This window comes from Drosophila kikkawai, chromosome 3R (assembly GCF_030179895.1).
Source record: "Drosophila kikkawai strain 14028-0561.14 chromosome 3R, DkikHiC1v2, whole genome shotgun sequence".
In the NCBI taxonomy this organism is placed as follows: domain Eukaryota; kingdom Metazoa; phylum Arthropoda; class Insecta; order Diptera; family Drosophilidae; genus Drosophila; species Drosophila kikkawai.
In genome coordinates, this window is record NC_091731.1 from 10,663,231 (window position 1) to 10,686,124 (window position 22,894).

The 22,894-nt window shown below is 44.1% G+C and overlaps 2 protein-coding genes across 2 annotated transcripts; both read left to right on the forward strand.

The window, feature by feature from the left end:
• Window positions 1-134: 134 nt before the first annotated feature.
• Window positions 135-15,769, forward strand: RhoGAP93B (MyTH4 and RhoGAP_KIAA1688 domain-containing protein RhoGAP93B). The gene is made up of 14 exons (XM_017181234.2): window positions 135-651; window positions 1,683-1,773; window positions 10,276-10,694; window positions 10,775-10,866; window positions 10,941-11,112; window positions 11,220-11,563; window positions 11,621-12,749; window positions 12,812-13,660; window positions 13,721-13,864; window positions 13,933-14,113; window positions 14,169-14,285; window positions 14,350-14,473; window positions 14,550-14,704; window positions 14,768-15,769. Exons 1-14 carry the CDS (start codon window positions 632-634, stop codon window positions 14,990-14,992), a joined length of 4,062 nt encoding a protein of 1,353 aa, XP_017036723.1. The 5' UTR covers window positions 135-631; the 3' UTR covers window positions 14,993-15,769.
• A 2,714-nt stretch (window positions 15,770-18,483) lies between these two features.
• Window positions 18,484-22,859, forward strand: HHEX (Hematopoietically expressed homeobox). The gene is made up of 2 exons (XM_017181235.2): window positions 18,484-18,980; window positions 22,369-22,859. The coding sequence occupies exons 1-2, from the start codon at window positions 18,497-18,499 to the stop codon at window positions 22,857-22,859; spliced, it is 975 nt and encodes a 324-aa protein (XP_017036724.1). The 5' UTR covers window positions 18,484-18,496.
• Window positions 22,860-22,894: the final 35 nt, after the last annotated feature.

Consider the following 22,894-nt stretch of genomic DNA (forward strand, 5'->3'; position numbering starts at 1 on the left):
TGAGATCGAGAGACGTATCCTGGCTCTGCCTCTTTCGGAAATTAAAAATACCGATGCTTGAAAACCAAATCGATGTATCGCATCATCAGCATTACCGATACAACATCGATATACCATCGGTGTAACCATCAATGTTTTTCCAGCTCTAATGCAGCGAAATAAAGCGGATCGTCGCGTTCGAATTTGCACGCACTGCAGCATAAATACTTAAGAAAGCACTGGGAACATGCAGTTGCAGAAACGCAGGGCAAAGCGAAAATATGGCCTGTAAATTATGTCATAATTGTGAAAGTGTTTTCCGTTGCACTGCAGCGGCAGCTACTAATAAAACAAGAAGAACTGCAGGAGCCACAGCAACAACAACGGCACGCATGTGAAAAAGGAGTGTGCGAGAGTGTAAAAAATCAATCGAGTTCAGCGAAATTGCATTTTCGCTGCCGAAAATAAGTGAAAGAAAGTATATGTAAAAGTGCGTTCGGGGTGTGTGCGTTTGTGTGTAAGGAAACGGGCAAGAAGAAGCAGCAGCAGCGGCAGAAATAGCAAAAGGAGACAACAACAACAACGTTCGAGAGAAACCCGCCGCCAGCAGCAACAACAACAACCAGCCCCCTAATAAAGAGCAGAGAAAAAAATGAGTTCAAGTTGTGAAAGGTGTGTGCCGTTACACTACAACTAGCAGCAGCAACAACAACAATCTCCAGACAACGCGAATGTCGAAATTGTGTATACAATTTATTAAGAAAGCAAAAGCAACAGCAAAAGCCGCTGCGGTGGCATCAACAATGCAAAACTGCAGATGCTTTTGTTAAATAAATTGTCTTGAATGCAGTGCCAATGGGTGGGTGGCGGAAGGAGAGAGTGCTTCTTAGTGGGGGAGACGGGAGAGACAGAGAGGAAGAGAGGGAGCGTCGAAGGAGCCGCCTTTTGACAGCTGCGTGCTGGGCGTAAGTGTGCGTGTGTGAGAGCAAGAAAGAGAGGAGGGTAAGAATGCGTGAGTGGGCTGCATGCATTTTCTTTAGCTTGATTAAATTGCCTGATTTGTGCATTTTCGGCACTTTGCAAAATCGATTTTTTAGCAAGGCGCGGCAACAAGCGTCGGCCGCCAAATGAGCCAAAAGAGAGTGCCAACACTAACACCCTCTAGCACTCACTCGACTCACTCTCTCCCAACTCCCCATGTGTGTGTTTGTGTGCGTGTGGAAGGACTGCAATTTTCAAATAGGGAAAAACCGGAAAATGTTTGACAAAATATGTTTGTCTGTGTAGAGAAAAGCACGATTGCATGGGGGAAAATCCATGCAGCAAACACACACAGACGCACTGAACGAAATCTACGCACAAAGAGCCGATTTTGGTAAACTTTATTTCGTCCGTAAATTTGCCTCAATGAATGCGTGAAAAGTTGAATGAAACACATGACTAACGAGTGAGATTTAGTCATTGTTTTTGCTGCTGCTAGCTTATTTTTTTTGTGGGAGGGGGGAGGGCATGTATTACAAAATATATCTAGTACTTGGCGTGCACGAAGAAAAATCGGGATGAGAACCGCCCGTTCGTGAAGAGCATTCCTGAAATGCCTTTGTCGGCCGCTCGAAAATAGAAGCAATCGCATTTTATGTCTTATTTATGTGTATTTCTCGCCCTCTCCGGATCTTCTTCGTCGCTCCATTCCGGCCCAGCAGAATAGAATGGGTAGAAATCATCGAGCCACGTACCAAGGAGCACATGTACGCCAATCTCACCACGGGCGAATGTGTATGGGATCCACCAGATGTAAGTACACCTCTATAAGTAAATCTACAAATCTGAATCTAAATGAAATACCAAAGTGAAGTTTATTTGATAAATTGACAACTTTAAAGAATATTAATCATTTGTAGTACATTCCTTATGCTTAGCTATTATATTACGTACCCGTAGGTACTTTATAAGGTTTGGGTTTGGGTTTAGGTTTTTGATGAGTACCAAAGCTTAAATTGAGAAGGATTATATTTGTTAAAATGTTTATTTTAATAAAAAACATTTTTCCTACAACAAGAAAAGTTACGTTAAAAATGTAATATCGATATACATACATTAAAGATCAATTTTTGTAATATCTATCCTCAAGGAAAACTAAAAGTATCTATTCTCAGTAAAGGTCCTTGATAGTTTCCAATTAAAACCAAAAACCATACATATAGTATATATGTTAGTATGTTCACATGGTTCTTATATCACATGTTAAGTTATTATAACGCCTCAAAGATAGTTTACAATATTTATTGGGTTCAATGACCCTTGCGGGGATTTCTTAATTGATTAGATGAGCAACTTGTTGTGCGGCTGGTTGTTTAATTATTATTCTGGGTCACTTGTTTGCGCAATTTTCTTGTCTGTGTTTGGCTTGCAAATTTTTCGTAACCCACTTGCGCCAAGTGGCGTGACCAAGGTTAATTATATTAAAATAACTGTCGAATGATGCGCGCATCATAGCCATTCTGACATAACAGCCAAGGAGGACTGCATTGAGGAAGTGTTGCAAGTGTTTGATCTTTCTGGGCTCTTTTAAAACTCAAAGCTAATATTTTTCCATAGAACTGAGCGTCTTTTCCCTGGTAAAGGCACGGAATTTCCCTTTCACGTGAGCTGCAAAGGAAAAGCCATTAGCTTGGATGGTGTTTGCTCAAATCCTTTGGCTTTGCTGTATTTTATATGCTGTTTGGCTAAAAGGTGTTGCAGGCTAATAACTCTGGTCTCGCCTGCCGAACGAAGCCGAAAGGCAAACATCGACCAGACGACTGAACGAGGCTATCCTCATTTTAGCCTCCACCCTGTACATTTCTTTTTACCTCCCTTTTCTTTTTTTGTACAGTGAAAAAAGAAAAAGAAAAGTGGCACTCGTTTTAAGATCTAAACATCATTTTCTTATTTTTGGAAAATAGTTTATTTAATGGCAACTGACAAAAACAACTCTACAAAAAAGTTGTCATTTTGAGTTTGGCTATTATACGAAAAATCCTTACTTATACTTTCCAAGTTAATTTGGAGAATTGTATGGCTTTGTAGTTTGATTTTTGTTTTGAGTGTATCGGAAGTAGTGAAAATTTCATTGATTTTGTTGGTGGCCTGCAATGTCCTCGTTTCGCCCCTGATTGCACACACATGTGCATGAGGCTTTAGTGTGCATATGTGTAAGTGTGTGCATGTCCTGCTTCCGTAATGAAAAGGAGTGCATGTGCATGCAGGCTACGGACGGTGGAACTTCGTCCGTGGGCGTGATGTCCTGGCCGCTTGACGCCATGATTTATTTCTCGTCCTCTTCTTCATTTCATCCTCTCTTCCACTTCCGAAAGTGACGGTGCAGCCAACTGTGTGTGTGTGTGTACCCTTGCGCTCTTTGAGTGTTTATTTATGTGCATTTTATTTCGGCTTTTGTCACTCTCACTCTCTGTTTGAGTCATCCACAACGTCACCCGCATGCTGACCTCTCCGCCCACCCCAACACACACACACACACACATTGCTTTTGGCCAGAAACGAAAGAGAAGAGAAGATAAAACGAACAATAATATCAATGGACGTGTTTGAGTTAACTTGATCAACGAAATAATTAACGATAACTGGTGGTCTTTAGGTCATAAATATTTTCGAAATAAGGTTGTTCAGAATTTAAAAGGTGTTTATAAAATAAAGTAATTTTGTTGTTTTTTTTTTTGTTCATTTAAGAATTACTTTATGACCATCAATTAGTTATTTATAATTATTTCCTTCCTTTTTCCTTTTTTTTTGTTTTGACAAAATTACACCCTTTCAGAAACCTAATTGAAGAATATTATTTTTAAATGGAATGTGTTCTTTGCCTCTGCGCGTTGCAGCACAAGTCGGTAGTTAACAGCACTCTGTTATTCTTTCTTCAAATACACTTTCTGGTCAATCTATAATTCGAGGAACTGGCCCTTAGTCCTTTATAAACTAATCAATTTAAAAGTTTGTTGCACAGTTGACTAATTTATAGTCTATGAAAGGAATTACTTGTTTTTTTTTTTTAGAGATTTAGGACTATAAACTTCCTGTTACACTATGCACTCATTAGGTACGGTGGGCTTTTGCATTTTCCGTCTTTTGGAGTTAGTCAACATTTATTACTACTCCGGATTTGACAGACTTACCCAGCTATCAAACGGAAAGCTAAGCATTCAGAACTCATATTCCTTAAAGTTACGATTCCGGAGCGACTATTGAGCAGCGTAAAGTCGACACTTCCGTCTCCAGAGTTTCCTTCCACAGAATAGGGGAAATATATGTATATGGAAAACCTGCCCTCAATTCAGTATCTGATTGCAGCTACTGGGACGTCGAGGGCGCTGCAATTGTTGTTGCTGCCTCCCCTTGTGGCGATGAGGAAGTGAATCCTTTTCACTGCGCCATATAATCCACACAATTAATGCAGAGCAGCGTGAAAAAGACATTATTAAAGGAGAGGGCGATCACTCCGCCATTGCGCCGCCCTGGTACTGCTGCACCCCTTTTCCGAGCTCATTTTCCATTGTTCCACCCTCGCTGTTTTCTAACGTGCTTTAAATTAGCAACATTCTGTTCTTTTTGTTGGCCAACTTGCAGCCTTTTTGTTTTAGCCGGGCGGGCGCTCTTTTGGTGTCACCATCAGTGGCAGCAGCAGAAGCAACAACTCGCTGCGTTCATTGTACGTGATTTGAAATTCATTCACTGTTGCTGGGACACTGTCAACTTTTTTTTTCCTGCTTTTTATTATAACTCGAAATTACCGCTCTGTCCCCTTGGCTTTGTCAACTTTTTCATACTTTTTTTTATTTATATTTTTTTTTTTTTTGCTCATTTGCCTTTGTAAAACTTCCGGTTGGCTTGGGCGACACAGAAGCTAAAGAAATGAAGAAGTGAAGAAAGCGCCGCACAAGAAAAGTTGCCCACACGTTGCACGTCCATTGCTCGTTTCACGTTTCATGTTACAAAACCCGCCTCGAAACTCCGAGGCCCGAACCCCAAGCTTTGGATGTCCAATGTTGAACCAGAATCCGGAGTGACAACGACGACGACGACGCTAAGCGGTAATGTTCACGTGCGTCCGTCGGCGTCACCCAAGCCCCGATCCCCTCTGGAATTCTGCTGCAATCTGCCCAGCAACCAAATGCGGCGCCTCGTCGAATATGGTCGGACCCCGAACTGGGCCTTCTTCGCTTCAATGGAGGTCTCTGGTGTTACGCAATCGTCCAAATATTTCATGCTTTTAATTGTGGTTTTTGTAGCTTTTTGAACTCCAATGCACTCATTGGGGATGTTCAGGCCCAAGGGAAGTGCCCATTAAAACGTAGAAATTTTGTAATTTTAAATAAAGGTTTTATTTTTTGCCCTCTACATATGTTAATTTGTATTTGTATTGCAAGTTTTTTCTCTTGAAACTATATTTTTATTATTTTTTTAATATTTCTAAAAGAAACTAACTGATTGTCAGATACTCTGTACCCAAAGCTAAAATTAAAAAGAAAATGGCTATTTCAACTTGTCACATCATATTTTTGAAAAAATGGAATAAATTAAACAGAGGAGAAGGCAGCAGAAAATGTTGACAAAAGCAAATTTATGTTGCCAGAAACTATTCGGTTTCTTTATTTGCTTTATTTTAAATTCCTGATTACAGGGAATTTTTTAATAAGTCTGCAGACTTTTGGGAGTCGTGAAACACCCGGTTTTGGGCTTCCCATTTGAATATCTATTGTCCACCACCCACTGCCTTCTTGGGCAAAGCTTGGTTTCCTGTCTTTGCGGTCAAAGTGTGCTTTCGGGCTAAATACACACACATACAGACGCAGACTTTTGAAAATACTTGTTTCTTCCGCTGTGCTTGGCACAATTTAAAAGCAATTACAACCTCAATTAAATGTGCATAAATATTGCTAATGAATTTCGGCGTTTAGAGGTACTGCCCGGCACAGAGCCATTAAATTGGGAAATTCACTAGACTAGAGTGCAACATCGACGATATGCCATTTCAAGTTATGGTCTGCCTTAGTCATATTTTGTGGGAAACCGCAACGGCGATAAGAACTTCTTTATGAGCCAGATGCACAGAGAAGTAGATTCGCTTTAGCATGACAACAAATCAATCGTTTTTATTTGATAAACGAGTCCATTTCAATTTCGATTTCCCTGCCCTGACCCCACAAATGAAAGAAATTCTGCCGTTTCTGAACTATTGGGGAGCCATATAATGGCAACCATGCCATAAATAAGCCTACGACTAGGCTCTTTCGTTGCTCACTGATCTATAAATAAAGTATCTGGATGGGAACTCTCGGAGCTCCGCAGTCCAGTTGCCTCTCGGGAATGTGAAACATGTGCCCAACTCAACGATAACTGCATTGCCCTAATCTATGGATCGGGGTCTTTTATTATTATAGCATTTGTCTGGAAAAAGTTATTGATGATTGCGTGGAAAATGGGGGGAGAAGTTATTGAAAGCGAACCCCAAACTAAGGGCAAATCAATATTTGCCTAAGTTCTAAATATCGGACATCGCAACAATTCAATCCCATTCATTGGCTCCCATTTTGGCTTTCGCGACACATTCCACGCCAATTCGCACCCATTCTTTGTCGATGGCGAGAGACACGCGTTCGGCAGTTTCTCGATGGTATTCGCTTCTATTTCGGGATCTGTGCTGGGCTCCAAAATTCGCTCTGTCAATGATGATGACCTAATTTACCGAGCGGCAAATGAGTATTCCATGTTTGTTTTCCGTATGTCTGTGAGTCCGAGTCTCATTTAATTAAATTTTGCTTTATATTCGTTGCATGATTCACACTGATGAGAGGAAGGGGGCCAACAGGGGGCGTGGAGTGTGGTCCATAACTGACCTCGGCAATAGTCTTGTGGGGATACGGAGAACTTGCGTCTCAGCTCGATTAGAAATCTTGTGCGTGCCGCGATCGACCCACTTGCCGCTGATTAAAAGTGGGAATTGTTTTTCAATAAGCGCCAGACGCACATCTACTCATGATATGTTGTGCTCGCCCTGGGTACACAGAAAAAAGAAGTTCCTAAATTGATGATCGATTGGCTATTGATTAACAACATTACAAAATGAAAACATTCCTATGTTATAGTTGTTACATATATGATTAAGGTATAGGGCTTGACTTAATGCATATACCTCTAGACTTGACATATGCCAGATCGTTTTTTAGACACCAAGTTCGGTTTTATATACAGCCGTTTTTCTTAATGACCGGACTAGACAGTTCGCTAAACTCAAAAACAGTTTTATATATTTGTTCTTACCCTTTAACTACTTTAAATTCTTGTAAATTCCTAACGACACATACATTTTTGTATGTGTAGCAAATTGAATGGGGCTGATAACGAAACTCAACGCATTATAAAAGGGATCTATATATGTATAAACCACCAGCTTAATTGGTGTATTATTGTGCTTTCAATAAAAACATACTGATGAGAAAGTTTCGCCATCTATCTGAATGTCTCACTATCACAGAGGGCACGAACCATGAGCCACACTTCTATATTTATTTGTACATCTTTTGATAGGTATACAAATGTATAGGCCTTCCATCTTCACTCATACGGGGCGTATGAGTAACAATTCTTAAGAAAGATTTATGCCGAAGAAGTAAAGAATTTTGACGGTTTAATCCATTCAAATATTTGAAATATGAAGGTATTTAAAGCACTGCGTAGAATAATTTTATTAAGTGGGTAATTTGATGTAAAGACTTATTTTATGACAAGCCTGTATATTTGGTTGGTAAATAAATAAGAGATTATATTGTTTAAAATAAATTTTATTTTCAATTTCGACTTGTATGCGGAATAGATTTAATTATGATTTTACTTTTACTCGTTATTTTTCTAGCGCAGAATAAGCAATGGTATATGTAAAATGAAATGGGAATTCTATTTAAAAGCCGGTGTTTCAGTGATTTAATTAGCCGATTATCCCGCTCAACAAAAATAGAATATACCAGCAGAGAGGTAATTTCTATACGGATGAAGATGTAGGCCGTAGACCTACATCTCCTCCTCCCATTGTTGTAATTTTTTCCATAATTACAAAAATATTTGGAATATTGTACAAGGCCGCAAATGAGGTCGAGGCGCTTGGTGTTTCTTTTTATAGTCCATCTCTCATTTTATTGGAGGTGCAGAGGGGAATCAGTTCATTGGAGGCGGAGAGGACTATCTGGACGGATGACTGACTGACTGACTGACTGACAGTTGGAAACGCAACAATGCGAAAAGCGTAACGAGGCGACATGGCATCTGAGTGGCCCATCTCCGCTGGGTGGCCTTGCTCCCGTCCACTTTTCCGCACCCGCCGTCCGATCCCAATCAACGTCTGGTCGCGCCCACAAATTATGCAATATGCAACGCAACCGGGGCGCCGCTTGCCAAATGGAAATGAAAAACAGAAATGAAAAGCAGCCAAGCCGAAAGCTTTCATTTGCAGCGAGCTGCCTGCCTGGCGTCCATTGTTTTCGTTGTTGTTGCTGTTGTTACTATCAGTGGCGAGTTGCAACCGCACGAACGAAAGCAACAACAGCTGCAGGCAGCGGATTAAAAGGGGGCGTGGGCCAGGGCTGGGCTCAGCCCTCAGCCACCCACCACCCAGCTGGCCCTGGCAATTGCAGCGAAGCTGGGCTCTCCACTCGCCAAGGGCTGTGGGCACATCTGCAGCGCAAAAGTTCAAGGTCGGCGCTGCTGCTGCCTGCATTTTGCAGAAATAACCCTGACTTCTAGGCGCGACAGAGACGGGGAGCCAACACTGAGCGAGATGGAGCGGATTAAGCACACGCGCCGAGCCTGGCGTTCAAGGCCAGATATTAAAGGGAGGAGGGAGGAGGTGGTAGTGATGAAAAGTAAATAGGAAATACATAGCCATCTTTGAAATCCCTTTCCAAAGAACCTAATAAATATTTCAATAACCTATAGAAGGTACTAAACCTACAGTCAAGCGACCACCATTTACTTACTATTGATTAAATTGCTAAGGTTAATATAGTAAAATATTAAAAAGTTATGTGTACTAACGACTTATAGATTTATACATACTTTCACTTTTAATGGGTTTTGTTATTAAAAGAGCCCGAAGCTTGGTGTAGGGGCAGGTAACCCGGTGTAAATGCAGCGAGGGAACCATCGAGACACCCTGTTTGTTTGTCAAGCTCTTGTTGTATTTACTCAGCAGATAAAACCCTTCAGATTCAGATTAAAAACACACACAAACACACTCTACCAGTCACTCTTTGTGCCCTCGAGTTTGCTGATTAAGCCCGAAGAAAAGCTCTCGAGCTGCAATACCAAAATAAATTCGCTTTTGTGTAATTGTTGGATAATTCAAGAGGAGGGATATAAAAGCCCGATACAGATACAATGGGGACTTGAAAGCTTAAGTGGAATTGGAACTTATCATTGCCAAAGACATCACAGAATGTCTTTGGATCCGGTGTCACTTCTGATGAAACTACTTATACAAGGCTGTTTTGCGGACACGTGCCGAAATTGTGCAAACTATATACAAAGTAGTTATAGCCAGAGTCTCTATTTGAGAAATTCGAGTTTATTTTATTGTCTTGAAATAAATTGGCTGTTTTTAGGAATTATCATTAATATGTATCTTGTTTTAAAAAGCAAATACCCCAATGTGATATTTTAATTTAACTGACCATCATTATTTACCAACATTAATTGTACAGACGTTGTAGAGGTTGCTACTAAAATGTTCAACTACTAATTTAGCCACAAACTACTTTAGACTTTGATAGAAGTCAGCAAAAGTTTTATTGATGAGTTTCTCAAAGGAAAACTAGGAAAGATTCAGAAAGAGCAAAGGTGACAATAAGATTAAAAAAAGATACGAAGATCACCTGCCTTTTCAGAGATTTTTGGTGATTACCATAAAAAGGGGAAAGAATATCCGGATAGGAAGTATCCATCGATCAGCTTAAACTTCACTTAGAGTCATCAAATTTTGTATTCATGAGTGTTTATCTAATAAACGCGCGTTGATCGCTCACGGCCCACGTGCTCTGCTCCCCCATTTTCCTTTCCCTGTCCGATTTGCATTTCCACACGGATCCGAACCACACCGACACCATCTCACACCCACATGGGGAGAACTCTCTACGATCTGGTGACAGAGATATGCACAACCTAATTTTGCCACGCGTTCCGCGTTCCGTTTTTTGTTCCCGGTCGCATTCCTCGTTCTCATCTCATTCCCGTTCCGTTCTCGCTTTACAGGATGTGCCAATTAAGCGGACCGACTCATCGCAGTGGTGGGAACTGTTTGATACGAATACCCAGCGGTTCTACTACTACAATGCGGCCACGCAGAAGACCGTGTGGCACCGGCCGAGCAAGTGCGACATTATTCCGCTGGCCAAGCTGCAGACGCTCAAGCAGAACACCGATCCCAGCGATCGTCGCGAGCAGACCACGCCCCAGAAGCACCAGCCACAATCTCAACCTCAGCAGCAGGTGCAGCAGCAACAGTCGCCACAACCGCCCCAGCAGCAGCAACCTTCGCCCATGTCAGGACCGAACAAGAAGGGGCGTGGCCAACAGCAACGGATTAGCGGTGGCAATGGGACGGTGGCCAGCTCGGAGGAGAAGCTGACCAGCGAAGTGATCTCTAGTCCGCGTGGCCGTCAAAGCTTTCGGTGGGTTGAGTTGAGGGATGGCTCCCACTTGTGTTTACTGCTCGCATTTGTTTACATTCCATTCGGGCCATCTTTTGCAGCGTCGGCACGGGTGACTCATCGCGCTCCATCGACATGCAGCAGCAGCAGCAGCAGCCACATCCTCAGGCCTACGCCTCCAGGCGTTCGCAAGGTGAGTGCCGCCGTGCTAAATCTCTTTTCCAACTGGATGACTCATTCCTGACATCGATTTCCCCCCCTCGACAGACTCCTGCAATCACTACAAGGAGTCGGGCAAGTCCAGCGACTCGAGTCTGTCCAGTGCGCATGGCTACAGGCGCTTCAATGACGGCGGCGGTACGGGGCCGGGACATGCGGATAACCTTCGCCTGGGCTCCCTGCAGAAGCATCAGCGAGGCGGTGGCAAGGACAACGGAGCGTAAGTAGGACTATGGGTTTTGGGTCTCATCACTTCATCGCTTTTATTCCCTTCATTCAAATCTCCGCTTCTGCTTCCGCTTTGGGTTACGGATTGATTGCCTCCAGTTTTGAGATGTTGCAAGAGAGCAGCAGCTCGCATAATTTACCGCATGGCAGCACCTCCACATCCTCATCCTACGCCGGTGGCAGTGGCTATGGGGACAAGTATTTCGATCACCAGCTGCTGCCAAACCACCACCTGCAGGGTTACTCCTCCAAGTCGTCGGACATCGCCTCGCCTACGCACTCCATTCACACGCCGCAGTCGCAAAAGAAGAAAATGTCGCCGGATGCGGCGCCCGCTCCACAATACAACTACGCACAGCAACAGCATCAGCAGAGAAACAACGCACAACGCAGTGCTGCAGGAGGAGGCGGAGGGGCACCAGTGGGGAAATCCTATCCTGGAGGTGAGCACAAGCCAATGGAAAGAAGAAATTCACAATTTACATATGTTTTCCTTGCAGATCGCGAGTACAAGGTGTCACTGGCCCGATCTGGCAGCTTCATGTCCTCCTCCATCAATCCCGCTGCCGCCGGTCACCACAGCAAGTCCTACCGCAAGAGCAGTGCGGAGGCGGCAAACGGTGGGGCAGCTAGCGATGACTCCATGCACGAGAAGTATTTCAAGTCGGTGGAGAACACGCCGCTCTCGCGCCGTCGCCACACCACCAATGCCACGAAGAGCGGGGGAGGACCAGCCGGCGGCGGCGCAAGTGGCAGCAACACGGCCAACAGCACGGCCGGCAGTGGCAGTAGCCACAGCCACAAGAAGCACTCCAGCGACTCGAGTCCCCAGAGTCCGATCAGTCCACAGACGAAGAGCTCGCGGCAGGCGAAGACGAGCGCCACCAGCAGTGCGTTGCCCCAGCTTCAGCTGCAGCACTCGCCGCGCCTGCAGGAACCGAGCCACAGCTTGGATCTGCTGAGCTTGGAACGGATTTCGCTGGGCAAGTCGACGGGCGGCCCCATCTCGCCGGGCGGTGGTCCCGAAACTCTGGGTCTGCTGGGAACGCACTCTTCGCGCGGCTCCAACGACTCGGCCCGCCAGCGTCAGAAGTCCAACAACTCGACGGCAAATCGCTCGCAGACGCAACACTATCCCGGCCAGAGTTCGTTGCGGCACAGTGCCAGTTCGAGTCTAGATAAGCGTGGCTACCATGTGGGAGGAGGCGGGGGCGGTGAGAAGCGACGCTCCAAGCAGCATCAGCAGTATCTACAGCAGGCGGACAACAGCGATGTGGAGTACGACAATGGAAACATCTCGCCCCTGTATACGAACTGGGACCAGGATATGCCCCACCTGCTGCCCCTCAAGCACTACATCATGGAGCAGGCGAAGCTGTCTGGACGCTACGAGTACCGCGGAGGCGATGGCGGCGACTCGGACTCCTATCACTCGGATAGCCAGTCGGAGGAGCACTCGCTCTCTGGCCACGAGCCGGACAACGAGGACTCTGACGGGGGATCTGACACGCATGGTGGCTACCTGGAGCACAACTACGGCATGATTGACGACTACGCCAACATGGGCGACAGCGTCTCCTACTACGCGTACATGTATCCGCCGCACGATCCCGCCGGAAGGGAGGATATGTGAGTATATAAATTACATGGATTAATGAATCTGTGCTCATCCCCACCCCTCTCTCTGCTAGCTCCGACAATGTGGAGGCTGTGCTGGAGGGTATTGGCGGCAATGTGACGGCGGAACCTTCGGCCACAACCGCTTCCGTTCCCAAGCCAAAACCCCGTTACCAGATCTCATACTACGACACCGTATCCGGCGGCGGAGGCTACCATGGCCAGCAGCAGCTTTACTCGAATACACCGCCGTATTCGGGGCACGGCCATGGTCATCACGTTCCACCGCCGGCCTTGCCGCACCAGCATCAGCAGCAATTACACCTGGAGCCGAGCGACGCCAAGCAAAAGCAGTCTCAGACCCTTCCCTCACCCAATCGGCAGATCTCTCGACTGGCTGGCGCCGGTCACCACGGACCTGCACAGGGATCGGGGGCAGCTGGAACACCCAAAGAGGATGTTGGCCACGGGCACAGTCTCGTTGCCGGTCAACAGCAGGCTGCGCCAGCCAGTCTGTCGCGAGCCGGCCACAAGATGGCTCCGCCCTCCCTGAAGCCCACCATCCAGCAGATCTTTCCACCTAGCGAACGGGCTCCGGGCATGGGAGGTGGCATGGGCATGGGCGGTGCCACTCTGGCTTGCATGAAGGAATGTGATATCGAGAAGTTTGCCGCCGACAATCTGAATCTGCACTCCAAGGGGATATTCCGGAAGAAGGCATCCGTGAGGGACATGCTCAGCTGGACGGCGGAGGCCATCAGTCGGCCCATGTTGGCGTTGTCCCGCGACAAGGCGGACAAAAAGACAGCCATAGAGCTGTTCAAGCTGGTGCAGATCTACATGGCGGATCGCAAGGCGCGCATGGGCATGACCCTCAATTCGGTGGCCATAGAAATCATCAGTGCATCGTTGCCCCAGCAGCAGTGAGTTCAATTTTTAAAGTATAAAGCTTGCTCGGATTAATTGAGAGTATTCTTGTGCAGATTAAGGGACGAGCTCTATGTTCAGCTGTGCCGGCAGACGACGGAGAATCCCAAGCGAGAGTCGCTCATCCGCGGCTGGGAGCTGATGGCCATCTGTCTCTCCTTCGTACCGCCCTCGCCCACGTTTCAGCCCACGCTGCTCAAGTGAGTATCGGGACGGATCCTAAAGCCTAAGAAGACCACATAACCAAAGTCTCTACTTCAATTGACAGCTACGTCAACAGGCATCGCGATCCCTCCTTCGGCCCCAGTTTCATGGAAGTGAACAAGTGGCCCATCCATGTGCAGATATCGCACTATGCCACAGTGTGTTGTCGGCGCTTGGACCGCATAGGCAGCAGCGGACGACGTCTAGCCAAGAAGCCAACGGTCGATGAGGTGGAGCAGGCGCGGGTAAGTTAATCTGCCAGAGGAGCCTTCAGAAAAGTCTAAAAATGTGTGTTTGCAGCAACAAATCCTGAGGAACAGCATGTTCGGCAACACTCTGAACGAGGTCATGGAACTGCAGAGGGACAAGTTTCCGTTCCGCAAGCTGCCTTGGATCCAGACAACACTGTCGGAGCATGTAGGCCCACACCATTTCGGAATACGTTTGCGGGTTCTGATATCTAAATTGATTTGCATTGCAGGTGCTGCTGCTCAACGGAAAGCAGACCGAGGGCATCTTTCGTGTCTCCGCGGATGTGGATGAGGTCAATTGCATGAAGAATCGCCTCGATCGGTGGGATGTTCCTGACATTAACAACACGTTGGGTAAGCGACATTCAATATTAAATGGTTGTAGTTAGAAGATAAACTAACAAACAAAAATTTAATATTTTCTCCACAGTGGACGCTCACGCGCCGGCCAGTCTGCTTAAGCTGTGGTATCGCGAGCTATACGATCCGCTAATACCAGATGCCTATTACGAGGATTGTGTGAACACCGAGGATCCCGACAAAGCCAAAGAAATAGTTAATAAGTTGCCTGAAATAAATCAGCTAGTAAGTGTGCCAAGAAAACGTTTGCAGCACCTGAGAGACGACCTAACGTATGTTGTTTTCTAGGTTCTAACGTATCTAATACATTTCCTGCAACAATTCTCAAATCCCGAGGTGGTGAGCTGCACCAAGATGGACTCCTCCAACCTGGCCATGGTGTTTGCGCCAAACTGTCTGCGCTGCACGTCCGACGATCCCAAGGTGATACTGGAGAATGCGCGCAAGGAGATGTCCTTTATGCGCACCCTCATCCAGCACATGGACACAACGCATGTGGCGAACTTGGCCTAGGACCACCCAGCAACCGTAACCATATGTAAACGTTATTAACCTATCCTAACTTACTACCTACGAAAAATCTAACTTGAACTCAATTTGTATCTATACAAAGAATGATGTTGATCTTAACTCCTAACTCCTACTTTTACCCTTAACTCGTTTTGCTACTCGAATTTTCTTACTAAGGCTACCAAAAAGAATGCAAACCAAAAGTCCTGGGACTTTATTTTATTTCGTAACGTCTAAAGGCAGCTTGTTCAGAACAATGGCAGCAACAAACCACAAATACTCGAAGATCTTGTAACGCGTAGTGCTTTTTCAAACCAAAAATAACCGAGAGACGAATCCAAAACACTGTAAACTCAATGTGTGCATGCGCCTAGATATGTACGTGTCAAATTGTAGTTGAATTAATTTATATTTTGCATTTGCGCAATTGTTTTCTTTTTAAATGGAATTTAAATCAAAGCAAGTAAGCGAATACTCAACAGCAACTCTTAACTCTCAAAAAATGCAAATAAATGCATGAAACAATGGAAACTTCTTGCGAAGCCTATAAATAAATAGTTATAAAAGAAAGCTAAAGATAATTTAAACAAAACCTATATATATTATGATGTACACTGTATGAAAAGAAGATCGAGAAGAACACAGAGAGAGAGAGATAAGTGAATCAAATGCAATAAGAGGTCAATGATGAAACTGCTTATTAATTACTTGCAGCCAACGTAGTGCTATATACGAAATATTTATTCATTTGCATAAATAAAAGAATGAAAATAAATCAAAAAACGGATGTTCAAAAGGATTGTATTCCTGGATTCATGGAGATTGAAGACGTTTGCATGGATATGGGCATTCAAATTTATGGGCGTTACACATCTTATTATTATATGAAATCTGAGCTCCATTTTATGGTCACCCTGGAGCAGGCAAGAAGAGCTAAAGATTAGGCATATTGGTGACTAGAGATCAGGCACAGTGGTGTCGCAACTGTTTAAGGCTTTCTTAGTTATCCTAACCTAAAACTGTATCGGTAAATGCTTCGACCGACCATCAGTTATCTGTACACTTGTCCCACGAAAAACTCTTCCTTTGCTATAATTAATGCGTGCGTCGAGTATTTATGCCCAATTTTGAAGTCATTTCAAACCGTTTGTCTTCTGATAATTGCTAATAATTTAGCGTCACTTGACGCCCCTAAGCCCCTCTTTATCGAAGAACATATACGTAGTTTGTGGCAGCGCAGGCCTTGTCAACGCCTCGAATTGGCCGCATTTACTTATCGCAACACAAAGAAAATGCTCGCTTTCGAAAATATTCTGTTGCCATTCATTATTCTGGTCTAATTTCGTGTAAAGAACGAAATAGCTGGTGAATGGTGAAATATTGCCCTGCCCATTGAGAAGGTCCCCGCTTGCCGCCGTGTTCGATAAATTTGAATATTCACCTTGTGATATATCACAAAATGGCCGTCACAGGCCGGGTGCAAAATGGTTATATCTTGTCGGTCGACGGGATTTGGTCGGGGATTAGGCAACTGACTGTCTGATAGCAGAGAACAAGTGTCTGCTCATGATGAAGCGGTGTGAAGTGTCAGATCCGGGGATTACAATTTGCACTCAGAAGTATAGCGTTCTACGACAATTTCCATATCTCCGAATGCCGACTGCCGACTTTGTTCGGGTTATACCATGAAATATTATGATCTATTTTTAATGCCAAGGGGTTGTGGATTATTTTTTACAGTCTAGAGAACGTTTCTCAAAAGGTTTTACTCAGCATAACTCTTTTTTTTTACTTCGCAGAAATATGATATTATATGTTGTTTTGATATCTTTATAAAGTTGTACCTTAGATCGTTTTCAAGAGAAGGTATACGTATTTCTAGGGTTCACACTGACAATTTAATAAAAAGACAATTAAGTATCGTACAATTTTGAAAATATTATTTGTAATAAAAAGGTTTCCACATCATCCATATTTTTATGGGCAATGTTCTATGAAATTTCAGGCTGACTAATTGATAATTTTGCAGTATTATAAAAACTTAATTGGCTATCGATTGACGTAGAAACCCGCAAACTCTATATTTAGCTAGCAAAATCACGTTTGATTTAAGGGAAGCCTATCAAAATGAATAGGTTTATGGCCAAAAATCACATGAAATTGAGTCACTTGGTGATTTCACTACACTAACAATAGAGACCTAGCAGGGGCTGTCCCAAGAACAAGGTCTTATAGCACTAGATAATCTTTCATCGTGTGAAAGAAAAATATGGAAATGCTTGCCCAAAGATTCAACCAGCCAAAACTGAAGATCTTCATTGTTAGCCGCCGAACGGTATAAGGTATCTCAGAGATACTGGAACTTCTTCGGGACGACCCGAAAAACAATATCGAAGAGGTATCTATATCGGGTATATACATAGTTGTTGAATCGGCAGCAGTAGCAACAATAACAACAATCGGTGGCATTTATGAGCTCTCTTTTTTTATCACTAAAGTCCCAAAGGCCGAAATCAGAAGTAATCCATCATCTGGGAGGCTTTACGAGGAGCCCGAGTATGTACAGCTGATAAGACACCCCCGAAATATGTCCATACCGCTCCGAATTCTCTCACCAAACAACAGTTATACAAACGCATAAATTGTTCCCGAAACGCAAACTCGATTACTCAATCAGAGCGCGATATCTTTCGACGGGGAAGGACTCGGTGAGAGGGCGGAAAAAGAGGAGACAGGGGGTGGCCGAAGGAGCCCGATTGGTAATTTTAATTTGTTTACAACAACAATCAACAGAACAGTAGCTACTAGCCAGAGTTCGAGCCACGAAACCCTCCGAGCCGAGGCCCGAAACATCCAGGTAACGACGATACCGATAACGGGTGATTAACAATTACTCGATCAAACGCACCGCACCCACCGTGTGGGAGGAGGTGGGTGGTGGGTGCTTGTGGGCTGGCAGAGCTCAATAAGCGCCCGGCGGGCTGTGATTTATACGGCCGGGATCGGATCGAATCGAATCGCATCGCCGATTGGGTGTCCGCAGGGGCCGAGGCTCATGGTGTCGAGCTGTCGTTGTCTGCAATTGGAAATTGGAGTGGAGTGGAGTACCATCGAGCCGGCGGAGCACCCCACCGATACCAACACCAACACCAATATAACGACGAACCAACCACCACTCGCTTATCAATCGATGGCCGGTAACCCGGCATTATCTTCCGTAATATCGGCAGTTCTCGCCCGAGTATGCGTGAGGGCGGGCGGGCCATATCTACATACCGCTCTATTATTGTTAATATTGATATCTACCCATTAGCACAACATTATAGGTACAATCTATTATATTCTGTGAAATCAGATTTGGTACAATTTATTGGGCCCTGGGGCTCTGCCGGCTCGACTTCTTCAGCGGGAGCCATTAGTTCACCGCCTGCGGCCAACGCAGTCGCTTCGATCGCTCCGTTAGCGCAGACATATATATTCGGTGATCTACTGAAGCCGAAGCCCACCATGGATATCGGCACCAAGGCGAGCAAGGCTGCCTTCTCCATTGAGAATATCTTGGAGCAGAAGACAAGAACCGCTCGGAGTCCGCCTGCCGAGACCTTGCATCGATCCCAATCGCGTCGTGGCTCCTCTCAAAGCCCAGTGGCACCGCCGCCTCCGGCTGCAGTAGCCATGCCCAAGGCAATGTCATCTACCGCCTCTCCTGCAACATCTGCCACCAACATCTACGACCTGTCACGCGAGGCGGTCGCCGCGCAGTATGCCCTCAAGAATCTAGACTCCAGTCCCGTGCTGGCGCCCACCACGCTGCGCTTCAATCCCATCTACCCGGATCCCGCCTCGCTCTTCTACCAGCAGGTGCTCAACCTGCAGAAGAATCCCTCGCTGTTCATGCCCCACTTCCAGGCAGCCGCTGTGGCCGCCGCAGCTGCGGTCCAACCCACAGGATACTGCGATCAATACAGTCCCTTTGCCATGGATTGCGAAGGTGAGTTCCGATCTCCGACAAAAAGATGGATTTTAACTTGACTCTAGGAACATTTCAATCCTGCTTTGAGTGCACATTTCTTAAATGCTTTCTTTCAAATGTTAGCGAAACAAGTTTTTGTTATATAAGAATAGAATAGAATATAAATCCTTTAGGTTTCATCAAAGCTATGGAAGTCAATTGAACACAAACAAAGATTTAAGAACACTTTTAATTCAGGAAAATTTTAACTCTTTTTTGAATTACACAATTTTTTCCCAATAGTTAGTTCATTAGCATTGAAAATTAGATCATATTTAGGCCATAAAGTGACCGGAAATGAGTCACAAGCTCCGTATCTGGTATTATGCATGAATGAGCGCTACAATTATCAATTAAAGACTCTGAAAGGCTGATAAAGGCTGAAGCATTCATATCTATAAAGGTGATATGTTAATTCCATAAGGAAAACTGAATGCTGAAATTTAAGAATATATGGGGTAAGAACCCACTGACACTTTGGGAACTTTCTTTTGGAAATTATAACAACAACCAAATATATATATATTTATTAGTGGTCTGACAGTTTTCATCACAAACTAGAAGCTTAAAAGTACCTCTAGGTGACAGCTCAAGTCATTGAACCTCACACCATAGTGCTACCATAATCCCTTCCATCAAACTGACATATGGAAATTGATCGAACATGGGAACCGTTTGAGGCAATATCCTCATTTAAATACAGTCTTAACTAGCCTAAGTCCAGAGTGTCCGAACCACCAAATATTACAATGGGGATCCCACAGAAATGGGCCATAAACATGATTAATGTGTGTGCGGAGCTGGAGGTTTGTTTGTCAAAGTCAAGTGTTGGCGCCAATGCCACTTCAAAACTCACTCCCAAACTTGCATTCTCGGCTTGGTTCTCAGTGCAACATGTAACGGTAGATTAGCCCCCGAGAATGTTGGACTGGGAAATTCGTAATGCTGATAAAGTCACTGCCACATATCGGAAAACCCACGAAATATTTTCGGTGGTCTTATCAAAATGACAAATATTTGAAATCGAGGTGAGAGCCATCAGGAGCTAGGAAAATGGGGGAATACGAAATCAATGGGAAACCGATTGACAGTTGGACCCCATTTAATGGGGCTTTCTAGGGTCAGGTGCAGGGGATCTGTGGAAACCCAATGGATATACATTAACGGGTTTGTGGGAAACTAAAAAGTTGACTAATCCCATAGTTGCTCTTTCTAAGAAGGATATTAAATCCATTTTGTTTTATAAATCCTTTTAAAATCGCTTTAGGAAGGTTAATCCTTAAACTGATCAAATTTAAAGATGTTCTTAATATCTGTATTGTGTATGTGTATTGATTGGGTAGCTGAATATAAAAAGGTTATTTTTTGTTCAATTTTAATATATTCAAAAATCATAATACTCTCTCCTAATTCATATTGTTTTTCCCTTCTGCTCATTATAATTTGCAAACTAGATTAGATTCATGTCGAATTAAGCTAGATGGAATTTTTCCTCAATCAACGGCTCGTAGAGCCTTGATAACGTTGCGTATAACCGCCGATCAACACAATTCAGATAGTTATATCTGTTGTTCATTGGCCCACTCCATTTCCATTGCGATTCCGATTTCCGAGTTGCGTCGGCTTATCTGAACGACAAATGCTATTAGAGGCGATTAATAGGCGCTGTCCATCATCTTATAGCGACAATTGCCATTTGATTACGATAAGCTCGTCCGTTGTCGACCCGAAAAGAGGGGCCCCAACAAGTACCTGATATGATTCGGCTCTGTGTGGTTCCTTCTGGTCACGCACATTATAAAATAATAATAACAAATTCAATTTTCAACGATTGAAAAGTAAACCTCGGCCGAGGCGAGCATTCTTTTGGAGGGGATCCCGACGGGGGTCTTATCGCCAGGTACGCCACTTAATAAAAATAACCGTTAATAAGACTATTTGTAACAATTTAAATTATGGCATCTGCAATCGAGCGTTATTTATTTTATGGCATTTGGCGAGTTCCAAGAGCTCTGCCAGTGGACAATATATCATAGCATACCTGACGGGTTCCAATATGAGGTAAGTGAGTCCCGAAATATCAGATTAGTTCAGCATTTGCCAAATGAGCGTAATTCAAGTATTCTACAAGTGCGAATTTCCGTTACGTCAACAGTAACAGTGCCTTATCATATTTTATATATACTACATATATATATGTATAATCGGATTGCTTGTCGGGCCACAATTGATTTCGCTCAATTGCTCCTGGAATCTCAATTTCGCCATGGCTGGCCAGGTCTTCTCCGACTTACAAGTGGGCGTTGACATATTCCCGATACTGATACTGATTCTGATATATACCCGAGCACCCATACACATGTACGACTTGCTACTGTTGTGTCCGATTACTTCGATAAGCGCAGGTGGGCGGTGATAGGGGAATCGGCCCACGGAAGCCACCACCAATCACAATTCAATGAGCGCACCACTTTATATCGAAATGATAATTTAAATTTGATGTTTAAGGAAATTGATTGTTACTCGAATTTTCCAAGGGGAATTTATTTGTTATTACTTATCTTCTTTTCGATAAAAAATAATGCAATAAAGTTGATCACACGATACATGGTTGGTTTTTAATTGTAAACATAATAAATCAAGTTGATGTAACCTTTTGGTAATTTATTATTCTATTATTAATAAACCTGAATCCTTTATAGATTTTTCAATATAAATTGTATACTTATTTCAATTTAATGTTGAATAAGTAACTGGTTCTTGGTACTACTTTCTCGATTAAAGTTAAAGGCCGCGGTGAGTCTCTGTTTTTCCGAGGGTCTTACTTATTCGACATCGGTCAGATCCCGGTATATGTGTATTAAAAAAGGACAAAATTAAATAGATAAATTGTAAAAATAAAAAGGTAAAATAAGGCAATTTTTTAAAATTTTCTAAGATTGGAACCAAGGCTCAAGATGCTACTAAGAATCTATATATATAGGTATGTTTATAAACCGATTACATTTAAAAATTAAGAGAAATCTTACAAATTTTTTATTTGAAATAGGTAAAATATATTTCATTTAATCATCTAATTGTCATTTGCGAAATTCAAGGCTCTATGTAGCTGTGTTATGGATTTTTGATCAACTATATAAAATAGATATAAAGTTTATCTTTGCCGACGGAAAAACAAACCGATGGACATAATTCAAAATATATAGTCTACCACCTTTTATTAACGTATAATATCACTAAGTAATAATAACCTTGCGCCCGATATAAAAATCATGTACACTTACCTTAAGAAAAAAGATTTATAATATCCAAAATATCCTCGCGTCAAAATCAAAATATAATCTCTCCGTTTCCTCACGCCTTTCAGGCTTCACAAATCCAGCCACCGCAGCAGCCGCCCTCTATTGCAATGCCTATCCAGCTGCCAGCTTCTACATGTCCAACTTCGGTGTGAAGCGCAAAGGTGGCCAGATCCGCTTCACCTCGCAGCAGACTAAAAATCTCGAGGGGCGCTTTGCCAGTTCCAAGTACCTGTCGCCCGAGGAGCGCCGCCATTTGGCGCTTCAACTTAAGCTTACAGACCGCCAGGTAAAGACATGGTTCCAAAACCGGCGGGCTAAATGGCGACGGGCCAATCTCAGCAAGCGCAGTGCATCCGCCCAAGGAGCAGCCGCTGCAGCGTCCTCCTCCGCCTCCAGCTCCAGTAGCAGTGCTCCGGTCCTGAGTCTAGGGAGCGAGAGCCGGAGTGGCCAGCAGAGCGACGAGGAGGATCGTATGTATCTATCAGAGGATGATGAGGACGACGAAGTTGACGAGGAAGAGGCGGAGGAGGCTGCAGCCGATCCTGCCCTGAAGTGAAGCTCGAAGATTGCCCTTTACTCATAAGATAGTTC